The 16,108-nt window shown below is 40.7% G+C and overlaps 2 protein-coding genes across 10 annotated transcripts in view; one reads left to right on the forward strand and one right to left on the reverse strand.

Annotated features, from left to right (window-relative positions):
• Positions 1 to 8,661, forward strand: part of RTN4 (reticulon 4) — a 74,211-nt gene extending 65,550 nt beyond the window's left edge. For all 4 annotated transcript variants that reach the window (XM_004436632.3, XM_004436636.3, XM_004436637.3 and 1 more), the window contains 5 exons: positions 105 to 243; positions 6,376 to 6,445; positions 6,954 to 7,000; positions 7,207 to 7,265; positions 7,658 to 8,661. In XM_004436632.3, the coding sequence (XP_004436689.1) occupies positions 105 to 243; positions 6,376 to 6,445; positions 6,954 to 7,000; positions 7,207 to 7,265; positions 7,658 to 7,700 (358 nt within the window). In that variant the 3' untranslated portion in view covers positions 7,701 to 8,661. The remainder of the gene's footprint in view (positions 1 to 104; positions 244 to 6,375; positions 6,446 to 6,953; positions 7,001 to 7,206; positions 7,266 to 7,657) is intronic.
• A 158-nt stretch (positions 8,662 to 8,819) lies between these two features.
• The window catches only part of EML6 (EMAP like 6), a 267,083-nt gene continuing 259,794 nt past the window's right edge, over positions 8,820 to 16,108 (reverse strand). For 3 of the 6 annotated variants that reach the window (XM_087436761.1, XM_087436762.1, XM_087436764.1), the window contains 6 exons: positions 15,790 to 15,952; positions 14,118 to 14,221; positions 13,248 to 13,401; positions 12,740 to 12,840; positions 12,438 to 12,509; positions 8,821 to 10,816 (listed from right to left, as the gene is read on the reverse strand). In XM_087436761.1, coding sequence (XP_087292887.1) covers positions 10,792 to 10,816; positions 12,438 to 12,509; positions 12,740 to 12,840; positions 13,248 to 13,401; positions 14,118 to 14,221; positions 15,790 to 15,952 — 619 coding nt within the window. In that variant the 3' untranslated portion in view covers positions 8,821 to 10,791. Of the gene's footprint in view, positions 10,817 to 12,437; positions 12,510 to 12,739; positions 12,841 to 13,247; positions 13,402 to 14,117; positions 14,222 to 15,789; positions 15,953 to 16,108 lie in introns of those variants that run through there. The other 3 variants (XM_087436765.1, XM_087436763.1, XM_087436766.1) reach the window with 3 other exon arrangements.

Consider the following 16,108-nt stretch of genomic DNA (forward strand, 5'->3'; position numbering starts at 1 on the left):
ATTTTATTAATGTCTTCTTTTACAGATATCTAATTGCTGATTGACAAGACATCCAGGGAAAATCACTCCATTCAGTGACAATTATGATGTATTTTGTTTTCTAGGGCATATTTGGAATCTGAAGTCGCTATTTCTGAGGAGTTGGTTCAGAAATACAGTAATTCTGCTCTTGGTCATGTGAACTGCACGATAAAAGAACTCAGACGCCTCTTCTTAGTTGATGACTTAGTTGATTCTCTGAAAGTAAGTTTATTTGCTTTTCATTTTTGACATACCCGGAATTTAATATTAAAAGAGTTAAAGAGTATAAAATTCTATTTATATTAAAGTAAATAATAAAGATGTAATGAAAGCATGTTACTGTTAACTTGGATTTCAAAATTCAGAATCCAATCATTTAAAATGGAGGAAACTATTAGTCCTTTTTAAAGGAAAATAAGTTATAAATTCATACTTTTGGAAATCATAAAGATTAAAAGTGAGAAAATTAAAGGGAATTTTGATTATAAGAATAAAGATTATCTAACAGGGCCGGCCCCGTGGCTTAGCGGTTAAGTGCGCGCACTCCGCTGCTGGCGGCCCGGGTTCAGATCCCGGGCACGGACTGACGCACCGCTTCTCCGGCCATGCTGAGGCCGCGTCCCACATACAGCAACTAGAAGGATGTGCAGCTGTGACATACAACTATCTACTGGGGCTTTGGGGGAAAAAAATAAACAAATAAAATAAAATAAAATAAAAGATTATCTCGATTTAATACCAGATGTGATTTAATCTGCTTGACTTTTAGAGTCTAAGCACTTAATTTCTTAGCTTCTGTGTGATGCATCTATACACATAAACTATGTCATATTTTGGACTCTTTTTTGGAATGTTTATTCTGGAAAAGCTTTAATGTTCTGAAACGCCTTATCTAATCTTCAGTTGGTAATTGTTGGAAGTTTTTCTTTAGTTTTTGGATCTTGTTACATAGGAGCTGTTAAGAGTCTCACCTTGCAAATAAACTCTCCTACAGTTCAGACTGACTCCATGCAAGCACTATACCAGTCATGTACTGTGAGTCCCAAGCACTGGGACTTAGGGCTTTTCCTTTATAGAAGTTGCTGTTTGTGTTTTGTGTGTTGTGTGTTACTGCCTGTGACTCTGCTTAAGACAGACTCATTTCGGGGCCGGCCCCGTGGCTTAGCGGTTAAGTGCGTGCGCTCCGCTGCTGGCGGCCCGGGTTTGGATCCCAGGTGCGCACCGACGCACCACTTCTCCAGCCATGCTGAGGCCGAGTCCCACATACGGCAACTAGAAGGATGTGCAACTATGACATACAACTATCTACTGGGGTTTTGGGGGGAAAAATAAATAAAGTTAAAAAAAAAAAAAAAGACTCATTTCGGGGCTGGCCCTGTGGCTTAGTGGTGAAGTGCGCGCGCTCCGCTACTGGCGGCCCGGGTTTGGATCCCGGGCGCGCGCTGATGCACCACTTCTCCGGCCATGCTGAGGCCGTGTCCCACATACAGCAACTAGAAGGATGTGCAACTATGACATACAACTATCTACTGGGGCTTTGGGGGGGGTGGGGAAGAGGAGGATTGGCAATGGATGTTAGCTCAGAGCTGGTCTTCCTCGGCAAAAAGAGGAGGATTAGCATGGATGTTAGCTCAGGGCTGATCTTCATCACCAAAAAAAAAAAAAAAAGACAGACTCATTTCCATTCTAAGTCTGGGTAGAAATGTACTATGGTAGTAATTATCATAATTTTTCTTTTCCAAGAGATATGCACTAGTTTGTAGTTTATCATGCAAGCCATGGATATCACAGCAACAGGATGATTGGGCCTTCAGACTCAGTGAAACAATTTCTGAACTGGTCAGAATGGGTTTAAATGTTCAAAATGCTTTTAACTAACATTTTGGCCTTAATAAGCCAGTAGATGGACATTATTTTTGGCTGTGTGCTTCTCTCAGTTTAAGACTCAGAACCTCCGTTACTTACTTTTATGAGAAAAAGAATTTTTTTTGCTGTTAAATCTCATTTTTAAATTTCTTTTGAAAATTACCTTAAGCTTTTTTTTTGAAAGCAATTATGTTATTCATGAGGAAGCTGGCATAAATGAAAGAAACTGTCTTGATAAATTCTTGCCTTGAGTGATTCTGCTAATTTGAAAGTAACAGCAAGTGGCACATAATGAGATAGATTTGCTTTCTGGAACACTTTATTTTTATGAAGTTGTCTTATATTTTTAAAACATTCTTTGTTTCTTAATATTGAAAAAAAACACTTGCATTAGAATTATAGTTTACTACTTGTATCTCCTTAAGGATTTCTTTTTTGAAAATAAAAAAATAAAAGAAGAAAACTTACTTGAATGGTTTTCAGAATAGTGTTTTTTGGCAAGCCCAGAGCTCAAGGAAAGCTGTTTGATGACTTCTGTAGATGGTGATTCATTCAGGGCTCCAAATAAATAATAGTTGTTTCAACCTATTAACACATAGAATGAACTTTGCATTTAGGTCTCAGAATCTGTTGAGGCAAAAGAATAAGGCAGGGTATCTGTCTTTTCTCCCAAGGCAAAGGTGATGGGTATGAAGCCTTTGGTGATTCAGGTGCATGCTCTGATAATACACATGAAGGGTCTTCCTTGATAAACCTTGTGGTTCTGCTACATGAGGAGACTTCAGTTAAACCCTTTTTTTTTAATGTCACTGTGTTATAGTACAGATTCCATCTGTTTTTGTCCACTGAATAAGGGTACTGTAGAAACACCGATACTTGCTTAAAATGTCTCTTACTGAAAAAAGCTGATAAAAAACTTAACACACTTGGCTCTTTATAAAAATGACTTAATAGTATTCCCTTTCTAGAGACAGATCCTTGAGCATTTGCCAGTCTTATGCCCCAGTGTTTGTTTATATAGAGAGCATTTTTAAAAACAAAGTGATTTTCCTTCTGACTTTCTTTTTGCCTTTTAACCACAGCAGCTGGTAGGAGAGTCATATTCTCTGCCTAAAGAAAGCAAAAAACAGTTTTTTCAATTCTCGTTCTTTCTTAATTTTTTCAATGTAAAGGAAAAATCAGTTTGACCTGTTAGACTGATTTATTTTACTTCCTTATATTCAGATTTTAAATCTGTCCAATAATTTTACTTACTAGATGCTAAGACCAGGTGTTTTAGGCAAAGGTTCTTATTTTTCTGTCATATGCCTTTGGGTGATAAAGACAAGATTCTGTATGACGGTAGTTCTGTAACTTTTAGTGACAATATATGTTAAAATTGTTTCTAAGAAAATTTCTAGCTATAGTTCCTGGACATAATATTCTGGAATAGAATCTTAAATCTGAAAGTGAGCAGAAAAAGGCGTGAACTCCTGAAGTAGCTGACCCAAAAGAATCTTAAAATCTAGCCCTCAGGGTCTTACGGGGTTATTAACATGCACATTTTGACAGTTTCCTTTCTGGTTTCTTTGGCTCAAAGAAAAATTAGAAGGGAAATGGGCTGGGGAAAATGTAGAGACAGTCAACGTCATAGGAGTGAGGCTGAATATATCAAAAAAGGTCAAATAATTTTCAGTATTTAAAAATGCAGGAAAAGTTTGAAAATGTCAGAATTGCCAAAGTAATTTCTGAAATTCTAAGCACCTTCCCTCCATTTTCCTTAAAAATGCCCTACCTCCACTCCCACCATTGAGACATCATCTAATAAAAATCTGGCAACTTGCTTAATCTGTGTCTCTGTTTCCTCTTCTATGGGGATAATAACAGTATTGAACTTTGGGAGTTATGATGAGATTCACTGACCTAATGTATGTTCAAAAAAATGTTAGTTGCTGTTGTTATTATATAACAGTTCCAGTAATTGTGTAATTGCTAGATGCTAGTTCTTACTACCACATTTAACAATCCTTTGATAGCACATAAAAATGGGAATTCCTGGTTCTTTCTTAAAATGGGAAAATTTGGCAACATTGGCCTGGAATACGTGCATGGCAACAGTCTGGAGCTGGGTTGTGGGTGCCTCCTTGAGTGGGAGAATGCATCTCTCTGTTTGCCTCAGTCCTCACCCAGCCTCCCTCCTGCATTTATGTCACCTGTCTGGCCCCACAGACATTTGAAGCCTCTCTCTGCTCCTCTCTTTTTGCCTCTGGATAGCCTCCCTTTTAGGAAGAGTGTTCTCCAAGAGGCAAGTCCAGTGACATTTGAGCCCCTTGGATGGCCCATTGTGAAGTCTCAGGCTTCTCTCCTGTGGATTTGGCGTATGGCCTTGTCAGTGACTTAATGACAAAATTAAGACTTATTTTTAGCTTGTGTGTGTTAATATCTGAATTCTGTCAAGGTAAGAGTGTCTTTACTGCTAAAGCAGTTTCTTCTAAAATGTGGAAGGTTGACTCTTTGCTGTAGACTTGTGGATGGTGATGGATGAAAATAGCTCTGTTGCTCTATAGTAAACCTCCTCAAGTGCAGAAGTTATATTTAGCTTCTGCAATAAGTCTGTAAAACTATGTAAGAGGGAAAAGGCTTGCTAACTGGAGTCATGCTTCAAATCTTTCTACCAGTGGTTCCATAGCAGTTGCTAAGAGCAGGGCAGCATTTAATTTTTGATTTTCAATTGACAGGTGTTATGAGTGTTTGACATCTGCTCACTTGAACATTAAATTCAGTTGTAGGGGTAATTAGAGTGTTGTTATTTGTAGAACTGACAGTTGGTACAGGAATCCAAAGTGTCTTCCTGACCTGCGGTGAATACGCTTACCTTAATTACTGCTCAGCACCCAGCTCATAGTAGACATTCAGTCAGATTTTGTTGAATGAGTGAATACATGGAGAAAGATCTAAAGATTATGCTTTAGATCAAGGATCAGCAAACTGCTATCTGTCTGGCCTATTTTTGTACAGCCTGGGAGCTAAGAATGATTTTTACATTTTTAAAGATAATATTCAAAGAATATATGACAGAGACCCCTTGTGGCCCACAAAACCTAAAATGTTTATCTTACTATCTTACTTGACAGAAAAAGTTTGCCAATCCGTGCTTTAGATGATGGAGGTGCTAACTCTTCTTTCCTCTTCTTTTCCTTTACACCGTGTTATATGTACCTAAACAATCACGGTAGATGGTGGCATCGTGGTGCTATGTTTGTTACCTACTAAATAGGGCAGAGCGATTGCCAGATACATGAAGGCTTTTACTAGGAAGCAAAGGAATTGCTGATGACAAATATTTAATAAAATCCAGATGGACTTTGTGTTTCAGTCTTCAAGAACTGCTTTGAACATGTCATTGAGTCTTTCTACTATATGATGTCACTGAGTTTTAAAACTGGAAGAAAACTTCGAAATTCTCTTGTACAGCCATCTCATGAACAAACTAAAGTATGGAGAGGAAATAAAGGACTTCTCAAAATGAAATCACTTTTTAGAAGCAAAGCCTTTTCCAAACTGCCTTATTTGATGATAAAAAAAAAAAAAATCCCAGATTTTGAGACCAGGATTACGAAAGTAGGAGAGTTTAGTCACTTCACTGCAGTCCCCAGCCCCTGGAGGGGACAGTGAAATCTGACCTCAGGCAAGTTATTAAACCTCTCCATTTAGTGTCTGCATCTGCTGTGGTGATGATAGTGCTTACCTCATGAAGTTAGTAAGAGGAATAAATGAATTTATATTTGTAAAGCATTTAAAACAGTGCCCAGCACTATAGTAAAAACTATATTACTGTTTGTTAAGTAAATAAAGGCGGCGGTGGTTAAAAGAACAATAATGGTCAGTTTTATTAGTAGGTATAAAAGTTTGAGGAGTCCTCATTCCCAGCGTTAACTATGGCTGTGAAATCATGTATCACCGGGAAGATGGTGCCTCTGATCTTTAATAAAATGCTAGAGGTGATATTTTTGGTATTGGAAACCTAGTCTCCCTGATAATGAGTACTCTCTGCCCCATTATTGCTTATTCAGATGTCTGAGATTTTAATGTTTGAATTATTCAGCTCATATATATCTTTAAGCACTTAACTTGTTAGTTCTTTAACATCAGTTTTAACAGCTAATTCTCATAATACCTTTTCAGTCTTCCCATTTAAAAGCTAAATGCTGGAGAGAGGTAAGGTGTACTTTTGGCATGTTTTCTGATCTCAGAGAAAACAGAATAAACTAAACTACTTGGTAGCAGAGTCCAGAGAAAATGGATCAAATCTATTATTTTAATTAGGATTCTGAAATTCTGAATTGAGACTGGTGACTTAGAAGTGAAGTATCCGTATTACTTTATCAAGTCTCCAAGGAATATGCCTCTGGTAGGTTGGCATTTAGATGAGTTGCTTTTATTTGAAAGCTTAATTAAGAAACTTAACTTGAATTTTGTTTTTAATAGGCTAACGTTATTTTCTTATAGTTTGCAGTGTTGATGTGGGTATTTACCTATGTTGGTGCCTTGTTCAATGGTCTGACACTACTGATTTTGGGTAAGTCTACAAAACCATTGGAATGAAAAATTGTAGAAAAAGGAAAGATTTTGAGCAAGGAACTTGAGACATTTTAGTGAAGAATATTCTTATAATGTAGGAAAAATAGAGGCTGTACATTTGAGGTTGTGACCTCTTTAAATAAATTGCTGATACTGTTTATTGAAGTACTACTTTAGTTCCTGAAGACTGCTCCAACCAACGGTGGTAAAACCAGATCGAGGGTGGCCTTATCTGATGGTGCAGTCATAAAGCTAACCAACCAGGGGTACCTTTATTTTATAAAGTCTATGTGATGTTATTTGAAGCCGGGAATGGTTTCTGCACCCTCCCTCTGTTAATGCATTGTCCTGGAGTGCCTCACCACCCGCAGGTGCTCCTCGTGTATTTATTCATTCATTAGGAATACTGCCTGGCTACCTTAAGAGTGTTGCCAATTTGATGGCTTTTTAGTTTGTTCCTTAAATCATACCAGTCTTTTTTAAAGGTTGTATATTTCCTTTTTCAGCTCTGATTTCGCTCTTCAGCGTTCCTGTTATTTATGAACGGCATCAGGTAATTTCTTAACTGCAGATTTCAGAATACAGAGCTCACTCTATTACATGGAACTTACAAACGTATCAGTGCCAGTTTCCAAAGCCTTATAAAAATGAGAAAGGTAGTGGTTCCTTAAGCCTTTGTTTTGTTGGAACATAGAAATGGTTAATAAGATTCTTCAGCAATGGTAATTTTCTAATAACTCCTTTATATTTTTCTTTCAGGCACAGATAGATCATTATCTAGGACTTGCAAATAAGAATGTTAAAGATGCTATGGCTAAGTAAGTATTGAAAATCTGCAACTTTTACTGAGGATAAAGTGTACTGGACTTGGAGAACGGTGCAGTATTTGCATATTACAGGCATAATGAGTAGTAAATCTCATGTCAGACCTAAAGTGTGTCATCAGTGTTGCCAAAAGATGTTTTCTAACGTTTGGATCATTAATTTCTATATTCACTATGTGTATTTAAGGCTTTGTTTAAATCTAATTCGTGAGGCCAAGGTGGCAAAATTATAGCTTATAGTTTGACGGCTTTAGGATTTCATTTCCTGTATAAGCTGAGCAGTTTAAAAGTAGTTCTTGAAGGATGGCATTTTAAGAAGCAGAAAACAAAATACTAAAATATAAAAATATTTACATTGACCTTTTCCCCCTCCTTTTCATTTGTAGAATTCAAGCAAAAATCCCTGGATTGAAGCGCAAAGCTGAATGAAAAAGCCTGAAATAATTAACAATAGGAGTTTATCTTTAAAGGGGATATTCATTTGATTACATGGGGGGGGGGGTCAGGGAAGAATGAAACCTTGACATTGCAGTTTCACAGATCCTTATTTTTAGCAATGCAGTGTCTGAGGAACAATTACCTGTCTTGACTGCCATGTGTTTATCACCTTAAGTATTGTAAGCTGCTATGTATGGATTTAAACTGTAATCATATTTGTTTTTCCTATATGAGGCACTGGTGAATAAAAAAAGATCTGAGAAAGATATAGTACACTTTGTTACAGGTAGTCTTGCTGTATTTTGGGAATTGCAGAGAAAGTGGAGCTGAAAAAAATAACCCTTTTCACAGTTTGTGCACTGTGTATGGTCTGTGTAGATTGGATGCAGATTTTCTGAAATGAAATGTTTAGACGAGATCATACCACTAAAGCAGGAGTGAAAAAACTTGCCTTTCTGGTATGTTCTAGGTGTATTGTGAATTTTACTGTTATATTAATTGCCAATATAAGTAAATATAGATTATATATATATCTATGTATAGTGTTTCACAAAGCTTAGAGACCTTTACCTTCCAGCTGCCCTACAGTGCTTGATCTTTCAGAGTCTTTGGTTGTACGTGTGTAGTTCCAAAGCACATAAGCTAGAAAAAGAAAAAATATTTCTAGGAGCACTACCATCTGTTGTTTTCAACGTGAACCGACGCCATGCACGTAGAATTCTTCACATCAACTTCATCGCACAGACTTACTGTAGTTAATTTTGTCACAAACCCTGAATCTATGGACTGAATCTAATGCTTCCAAAAATGTTTGCAAATATCGAATATTGTTATGCAAGAAATCATAAAATGAAGATTTATACAATTGTGGTTTAAGTTGTACTGAACTAAATCTGTGGAATGCATTGTGAACTGTAAAAGCAAAGTATCAATAAAGCTTATAGACTTAAAATATGTTTGGTATTTTGGTTTCATGAAACTGCAGCTTAAAGTATGCACAAAGGATAGTCTTGGCTTCAACCAGTGGGTGGACGTTTGTACTTTTTGAGAAAGGTTTTCAGCTCATAGTGCAGCTGTGTTTACTTTGAAAACAAAAGACTATGTTTACATAATCAAATTTATTATTTGACACATACAAAAATGTTTTTAAATTATGTATTTTTCATACTTTGATAATTGAAAATAAATTCATGCACCAATATTTTAACGTATAATAGAATACAGTGCAGGATTTATGAACATACATAAAATCATACCATATAAATGTTTACAAATAATAAGATTTAAGATTTCCTGACACACAGACGATACTATTGCTCTTTAAATATAGTTGTACATATCATCGATCAATTCATTATTCTTCCACATGGTTATTTCAATGCATGATCCAATCAATCAGTATGAAAGGTTAGTGGTACAATATAGGCAGACATGGTTATCAACTCAGCGTCACATGGTCACAGAAAACAGAGTTAGGACTGCATAAGGACTAACTGTGGGCCCAACAACCTATCAATCAGTGGATTAACGTAAGGCATTAATAAATTGGCATATAAAAATAGCTTAATGAGTGATCTAATCCATTTAGAATGCTGAAGCACTTCCGTGGTAAATGTTAATCTATTTAATTGAAAAATGCTTCATTTCACCTTTTCTCTAAACTGACAACTGCAAATAGCCAGTACTTAAGATCCAGAATTTTAAGTCACTGACCAGAAGGACTAATTGGCATATATGTGCTCAGAGCCCCCAGCCCCTCACCAGCCTTCCATTCAGTGTGTGCCATCAGCCCCCTCCTGTAGTCAGTGGTGGGCTGAGTGTAAAGTAAGTATGATTGAGGTGGTTCAGGGATGTCTTCTGTTTAATATTGTCCAACTCACATTCTGTCATCCAACCAACCAGCCAACTTTTAGGAACTCTAAGCTAGATTATTTTGTTTTATAATCTTGATTATCAAATATTGTTTGAGCTAAGGAATTTGTTTTGCAGAGATTTTTTTTTTTTCAATCCAGACTTAACCTATATAGTTCACCTGAAGCAAATCAGTGGCATCAAGTCAACCCCACTCTGGGAGTGGTAAACCCAGTGCAGCCTCAGGTCACCTCATTTTAGGTTTAACAAGATAAATCAGCTCATCTTCCTGGACCAGCTTAAGCTTTTTTTTTTTTTTTTTGGCTTCCTTTTGGTAGTAGAGGTTTTTTTAATTGGAATTCTATTTTGAATTTTGTGGTTTTTGGCACTAAACGTAATGAAAACCCATTCTACCCCGTCCCTCAAGTTTCTTTGCTGCTCACCTTCCCAGAGCCACTATTTCCTAAGTAGGTAACTGATGTCTTTCATTTAGGAAGCCTTGACATAAACACATGACATGGGTGACAGACCAGGAATCTGCTAAGAGTCCTGTAGCCCTCCTCAGTTTTGATGTTTTAGCACCATATGTAGAAAGGAGATCATCTGTGGGAGGTGAGACAACAGCCCACACAACGGGAAACTTTCAAAGGCACTTAATGGATATAAAACTCTGCAAATGAAACATTAAAAAATTAAGTTTCTCAACCTGTGTATACGTGGCTCATTTGGTTTTGGAAGCTAGATGTGGAGAACAGAGGCTATCAATATCTCTAGTACTTCGGTGCATCTAACTTAAGCTATCTTGTTCAACTTATTTGTAAAAATGAACATTTTTAAAGTGTGTAGAAACAATAGTAAAACATCTTTTGTAAAAGTTTTGATGCAAATTAAAAGCTACATATTGGTTAGGGTAACTGAGGCTTTAAATTTGGTCAGTGGGCTACAATATCAGGGTTATTTTGTCAATGTAGTTAGTACATATAGTTTTTAGTCTCAGGAACAGAGGCAAGCGGTCTTAACATTTGAGAACTGACCTTCCTTCTTGGCATCACCGTTTTGGAGATTCCAGATGATGGGAGCGGTCACACCCCTTCACTAGCACTTCGAGCTTGTGCAGCCTGCAGCCTTGGAGGCATATCCCAGCAGCTGGTGGCGAGGAGGTGCCTCGTCACTGCCTCTGCAGTTGCTGGGTGGTAGCAGCAGCAGCAATAAAGGAAGAGGTTTCTGGCATTTACAGACATCGCCACACAAATACACTGAAAAAGCAGACCACAAACGTTTCGCATGGCTGAACATCATACTTTTGTCAAGTGACAAAAAACAGTCTTGCCAAGTGCTCCAGAACCAATCTCAAGTGATGTATCAAACATTTCAATTTCAAAAAGCAAACCAGGGATCCTGCCACCAATTACAGGTCTGCTGCTTTTTTAAAAAAGGTCTATTGCTTTTTGTTTTGTTTGGCTCTTGCAGTGTCCGTGCTGAAATGTGAGGACTTTTGGCAATTTGACTTCACACTATCTCTCTTGTTTCTATTGAAAAGGTTTTATCAGCTCCACTTGAATAGGAGAGCCCTTTCTAGTGTTTAGCAACAGAGCCAGGGATCACGGTATGAGGGGCCCTGCATTTTTAAGGTTACTACTACAACTTTTTTAGTAATCAAAAGTTACCTCATATCTCCTGCCCAGGGATGACCAACTCACTTTGGCTCTTATTGCTGGCTGGTTCACAGTTTAGCTGGTGCTGCTTTGAATGAGTGTTTACACTCCACAGGGAGCTGCTGTCTGTATTATCTCAAGGGCTCTAAGTGCCAGTTGGCACAGCAGACTGGAGATGGGTGCTCCTAGGCGGGCATCAGAAAGCAACCTCTGGGGCCATTTTCTACACAATGCTTTTGGGTAGGAAATGGGTTGAAATTCTCTACAGGTGCCTTTTCCACAACCTCTCTCAGAGCCCTAAAAAATACCTGGAATACATGCATTTCTTCTTCATCCCCCCAAGAATTTTGCTTGGGCTGAACAGAAACCAATATTCATGTGATAAAGCCCTTCAACTACATTAGATGTGGAGAAGCTGAGGGACTTAGATCTGACCTTGTCCTTTTCCTCCACACCAAATAAGAAATGCCCTTGGTGGAGGGCCAGAAGAAAGCTGCCTTCTTGGAAATGCTGAAGAGGCTGATGTCGTCTCTGGAGCAGGCTAGTAGGCGGTCTTTCCAAAACACTGGAAGACCAGTCACGTCTCACAGAACAATGTGCCCGTTTTACACTGAACAGTGGTTATGGTCAGAAACAGCCCTGTGTCAGGAGACCAAATAGCTGGTTGAGGTTCTCTTGCTACTAATTAGCACTGAGCCTAATGGCATCACCCCTCATCAGATCTCATGTGTAAAACTGGGTAACATTTGCCCTGCTTATTTCTCAGGGTGACTGAGGCTCAATATTAAAATTATTATTTTTTTTGGGTGTGTGTGTGTGAGGAAGATCAGCCCTGAGCTAACATCTGCCAATCCTCCTCCTTTTTTTGCTGAGGAAGATTGGCCCTGGGCTAACATCCGTGCCCATCTTCCTCCACCCTATATAGGATGCCGCAACAGCTTGGCTTGACAAGCGGTGCGTTGGTGCACGCCCGGGACCCGAACCAGCAAACCCTGGGCCACCCCCGCGGCCGAGCGCGCGCACCTAACCACTTGCGCCACCAGGCTGGCCCCTCGATATTATTATTTTTAAACCTTTCTTAGGAACTCTGGTGATCAATTGGGAGTTATGAGTTAAAAGACATATGGATCAAGGTCATTCTAACCTCCTGGTTATATGCAGTGATGCTGTGGGCCGTCCAAGAGCTCCTACTGAAATCAGCCATCTTGAGTCTCTCACCCACCTGTCCCTCCATGCAGCAATGCTCAGAGTAGCTATCACATGCCCTTGACTTGCCATCAATCCCAGGACAGCTCTAGTGGAGACATAGGCCCATCAAGATTTGGGTTGGGAGTCACCAGAGACTAAATACCTTATACTTGGGAAAGTCCTTGTCTTCATTAGGACTCACTGAATTTCCTGCTTACTAGCCCACCTCAGCCCCTCCCCGTGCCCCTGGGAGGGGCTGACCCAGCGGACACTTGAGGTATGGAGGGGGAGGGAGTGAAGGCCAGGGAGTCAGAGCCAGATTAATCAGGTTGGTACCTGCAGTCATCTCCTCCAGTGCTGACCACATACTTGTCATCATGAGAGAAACGGATGTTCGTCACATGAGCCGAGTGACCAAAGTAACGCTTATGTTTGGCCTGTGAGCAAAGTGAATGGAGACAGCTAAGAGACCCTGCTCCTCCCAGCAACCATGGACCACTCCCAGGACTCAAATCCCCTCCTCCCGAAACCTTCCTTCATTCATAGGATTCCCATGTGGTCTGGACATCTCTATTAGCCAGGCTTTCCCTGGCTTTCTTGTCTCATTCTTGTTCCACTTGTAGCCATTTTGTTTACCCTCCATCCTCCCTTCTCCTGGCTTCCAGAACTTCCCCTCCAGAGGGAGATGAAAAGGTTAAGTGTTGCCAAATCTCTACAGGGCTGGAGTAAGAGTCCCCTTATTCTAGATTCTAGATGGCCATCTAGATGTGGCCACTATCTTCCACAGACTGCAGAACAGACAGCCTGGAGGCAGTGCAGGGGGATTACTCTAAGGAAGACTCACAAATTTTTCTGTGCATGGAAAATCAAAGAGCTTCACCAGCCCAAAGTCATCTCCTGTGACAACGTTGAGGCCAGCATGGGTCACACATGCGCAGTTGACATCAGCCTTGTCTGCATTTCTTGGCCAGATGCCAATGACTTCATCTCCCAGAATGCTGTTCCAACAGGAAGAGGTGTTAGGAGATGTGTGAGAAGGCTTCCTGCAGTCAGGCATCCTCTCCCAGGGATAAGTGCGAGAGGGGTATTTTGCATAATTCAGTATGGTCATGTGCCTCTTCTGGCTTGAAAGCATCTGTCTCCTCCCCTCTGTACACTTGCCCCAGCTCTTACTGTTCTCCTCTGCCCCAGTTCCTTTCACCTCTAAAAGAAAAGTTACCTCCGTCTTAGATTCTCTCCCTCTTCCCTACAGTCCTCTAAGCATGCATATGTTTGGGAGAAGAGTGGGGGCTCCTTCAGGATCACAGGTTGGCGGTGTCTTTTCCCTTGAATTAAGGGCAAGGCATTGCTTCTCATCCTGCTAACTGGTAGTTCTGGACCTCCATTCCCCGCTGGTGATTGGAGGCCTCACAGTGCACCCCACTGGGGCTTGGCCAAGAGCTGGGATGTGGTTTCCCTTTGAACTTGCTGGATGGGGTTGGGGACTATAAGATGGATTACACAAAAAGAGGGACTTTCATTTCAAAAGCCCAAGTCAGATCAAAGCCAATGGCCCAAACTGGTACCAAGAAAAATCTCCCGCCCCCACTCCCTAAAGAAAAGGTAGCACTATCTCTGAGCTTCTTCAGATCATGGCCACACATAAAATTAGAGGCTGAACCTGGGACAAGAGACTCCCTTGTGACCTTCTCCTCAAGTGTTTTCCTCTAGTCACCTTGTCCAGGAGGCCCAGGTGATCTTCTCAATGACCATGGCTTCTGTTACCTGCTTCCCCAGGGGGACCTCATGCACCTGGCGCTTGTAGGCTCCTGTTGACACCTGCAGGTGAAAAGGAACCATGTCCATCAACTTTCTTTCCAGTCCAAAGGACTCCCCTTTTGGTGTGCTGTTTCCCAGAACACTGGTCCAGCCGCTGCATCCCCAGGACTTTTCACCAAACCAAAGTTCAGCTCCAGGCTGCAAAGCCTGTGGTCAGCCCACGGCAAAGTTCACATGAGCAGGGCATTTTTCCATCTATTTTCTCGCTATTTTCCAAAGTCCTAAGGCAGTGGTTGTCCAAGTGTGGTTCCTGACCAACAGCATCAGCATCATCTGGAAACTTGTTAGAAATGCAAATTCTTGGGCCCCACCCCAGCAATCTGTTTTAACGAAGCCTCCAGGTGATTCTGATGCCAGCTCGAGTTTGGGAATCCCTGTTCTCAGAGAATCAAGGTCTTTTGGCACAGAGGTAAGGCAAGTTTTCTAGAAGACAGCTGCTCATGGAGATGATTTTTGAAGTGTCTAGGACCCGACTCTTGCTTCTCTGGGAATCTTCTAGGGGAAACCAACCGTTTTCCAGAGGATGGCCACTGCCTACATCTCCAGCCTCCTCTCTCCCTGTGGGTGCCTCTAGCCCAGCCACCCCAGGTTTCCTGCCATTCAAGGAATGAGCTAAGATCTTTCCCACCTCAGGGCCTTCAGGCGGATGGCCTAGAACGATGTTCCCGCCCCTCTCTGTTGGCTAACTCCTGCACATCACACAGACCTCAGCTTAAATATCACTGTGCTGAGAGGAAGTGAATCTAAATTCAGCACCTGTTAAATGCTCCCAGAGCACCCTGCACTTTTCCTGCTCAGCACATAATCACGATTTGTAATTATATGTATATTTCTCAATTATCTGTCTAATGCTTGTCTTCTCCATTACAGGGCAAGCTCCAGGCGCCCTACCAGGCCTATTTTGTACTTCCAAAAGCCTAGCATAGTGCCTGGTTCAGTAAATATTTGATGAATGAATGTTTCCTTTCTCCTTTCACAGTAAATCTCCAACTCCGGGCCAGCTCACAAATGCATAATATTTGTTCAGAGTGCTGGAGAAATCGTTCTGTTTTCAGCTGTAAGTCCCAAGGGTGGGACTCTCTCGATCCCTTCCCACTTGTCAGTTCCCTCCGGGACCCAGTGATGAGCTCTCACTCCGGGCCCACTGTCCGGAGTCCAGGTCCCAGTGTGGAGGGGCCACACTACCCAGTAGGATTTGGAATTGAAATGAGTACGTATAAGAAGGGACACAGGCTTAGGTGCAGCTGCAGAGAACTAGACATTAGGAAGCTTTGAAGGGGCCATGGTGAGAGGAGTGTCAAAGATGATCAGGGCTTGTGCTTCCCGCTTTTCTTACTGAAGAATATAACTCTACTATTTTAAATTCTATTTCTTCAACTTTCTTAAATTCTGTAAGCCTCTGTTTCTTCATTTATAAAATAGAATAAAAGTAACAGTACTTAAAGGGTTCCTGTGAAGAGTAAATTAGCACATTGCCTTGCACATAGTAAGCACTCAATTAACATAAGCCATTGTTAGTATTACTATTATTATTGGTTGTCCTAGATATCAGTAAACCCAAAGCCTACCTGGATATATTTGCCATCTGCGGAAAAATCCATCTGAATGACAAAGCTTGGGATATCTTTGCAGTAGCCAATGCGATTCAGGCTCGTGCCCTGAGTGAGGTCATAGAAGTCAACTGTGTGCTCAGAAGAACCAACGGCTAAGAATCTGCTATCTGGGCTGATTCTAGAAAAAGCAATCCAAGAGCATGGTTCATGAGGAGGGCTGTCTGGAGCCGGTCAGACATGAGGTCCTCTCTGGGACAGGCCTCCCGGGCTCAAAGGCAATGAGATCTCACTTCATGACTCATGTCTGGTTAGCTTCTCCTACATCCCATGGAAT

Source organism: Ceratotherium simum, chromosome 11, assembly GCF_057802395.1.
Source record: "Ceratotherium simum simum isolate JZ-2026a chromosome 11, ASM5780239v1, whole genome shotgun sequence".
NCBI classification, from domain to species: Eukaryota; Metazoa; Chordata; class Mammalia; order Perissodactyla; family Rhinocerotidae; genus Ceratotherium; species Ceratotherium simum.